This window comes from Austrofundulus limnaeus, unplaced genomic scaffold (genome assembly GCF_001266775.1).
Source record: "Austrofundulus limnaeus strain Quisiro unplaced genomic scaffold, Austrofundulus_limnaeus-1.0 Scaffold1713, whole genome shotgun sequence".
In the NCBI taxonomy this organism is placed as follows: domain Eukaryota; kingdom Metazoa; phylum Chordata; class Actinopteri; order Cyprinodontiformes; family Rivulidae; genus Austrofundulus; species Austrofundulus limnaeus.
The window spans coordinates 33,088-34,695 of record NW_013954115.1 but is presented as its reverse complement, the minus strand read 5'-3'; the positions used below and the strand labels follow the sequence as shown (position 1 = coordinate 34,695).

The 1,608-nt window shown below is 34.8% G+C and overlaps 1 protein-coding gene across 1 annotated transcript in view; it reads right to left on the bottom strand.

The window, feature by feature from the left end:
- Positions 1–1,608, bottom strand: part of LOC106536168 (atypical kinase ADCK3, mitochondrial) — a 33,011-nt gene that overhangs the window by 4,219 nt on the left and 27,184 nt on the right. The window contains exon 14 of the mRNA XM_014033368.1: positions 545–631. Coding sequence (XP_013888822.1) covers positions 545–631 — 87 coding nt within the window. The remainder of the gene's footprint in view (positions 1–544; positions 632–1,608) is intronic.

Sequence of the window (1,608 nt, the reverse complement as noted above, 5' to 3'; positions counted from 1 at the left end):
TTTTCTGAGTTTTTGGCGATTGACTATCTTTAAATCACTGCTTCCTGGTACAACAGTCGGCTCTGGAAGGATCGCTTTTTTTTTTTTTTTTTTTTTTTTTTTTTTTTTTGAAGCGAGTGGTTGAAGCAAATGGAGCATAAGAGCCCCCTGGTGGCTGAAGAAAAAAATCCATGTATAAGCCGCACCGGACTATAAGCTGCATGGTTCAAAGTTCAGGATAAAAATCGCAGCTTATAGTCCGAAAAATACGGTAATTGTTTAATTAATCTTAAATCCTGTCAACCTGGATTAATTCTCAATCACTCTAGCAGAATAAATACAAACACCAAGTCTATTAGAACTGGCCAATAAAGGAGAAAGACTGGTGCCTGGGCTGGTTTGGGCCCACCAGGACAAATGGACTCCAGGTGGGAGTACCTGTTTGTTTAGTTAGGTGGAGCCCTGAGAACAGGGTACAGCTCACTTCCTGTATGTGAGCTGCTGTTTTCTGAACCTGTTTGTATTTTCTGCAGCTGTGGCCTCTCATGGTTTGGAGGTTTCTTACCTTTGACTCGTATCCTGTGAGGAACTTCATTTCTCTGGATTTGAGCAGGACACCTTCTCTGTTCTGATCTGCAGCTGCCTTAATGATCTGAGGAGAAAACCACAGTGACACGTGTGTACTGAAAGGACTGAAGGTTTGTCTCTGTGACATTATTTACAGATTGTACAACGGGTTTATGACTTTTCCTCTCTGCACATCAGACTTTGAACAGTTTGCACCAAGAAGTGCAAGAGACGCTCACTTTATGTAAACAAGTGAGCATCAAAATCAGCTTTGATCATTTAAAAACTTTTTATTATCAACAAGAAATGTGAGGAGAATGAACATCTACTGCTGACTGGAGTCGACCCAAACCAAGATGTTCTCTGCAGCTGATGGACCTTAGCAAACACAAACCAGTGTTTTTACATCTGTTCTCAGTTTTCACAGGATGAATGATGAAAACATGATTAGTGTAAAGTTTTACAGTGATGAAGGTGATGCTAACTGCAGACAGTTTTTTAACAACATCATCAGCATTAAGTTAGCATCAACTGTAGGGCTGCAACTAACCATTATTTTAATAATCAATTAATCTGTCGATTATTTTTTTGATTAATCGATTAATCGGCAAAATCATTAAAACGCTTAATTACATAAATATGAGTAGATATAAATTAATTACATTTCTGTATAAATTAGGGATGCAAGTTATCGATTAATGAATTAATCTGAAGTTGATTTATCTTATAGATTGATTTCCAATTAATTGGAATTAAGCAGCCATTTTCTTTAAAAATGAGTTTTCTCTTGAATCAAGAAGGTGTTTCCATAACATGAAGGATTATTTTATAAACTCCTGAATTAAAAAACAAGCACATCATAAATATTTTAACAGTTTATTTTGCCAGCTGTATTAAATACTGACTGAAAAAGTGTATTTCTCCTACATGAAACAGAAATTTAATAGGTTTCTGAATGACGAAAATAGAATAAAATATGATTTTTAGATGTAAAACTTATTAATTTATTATAATGAGAATATATTTACATTTAACATTAATAATTTTTCTCTAATTCTTTAC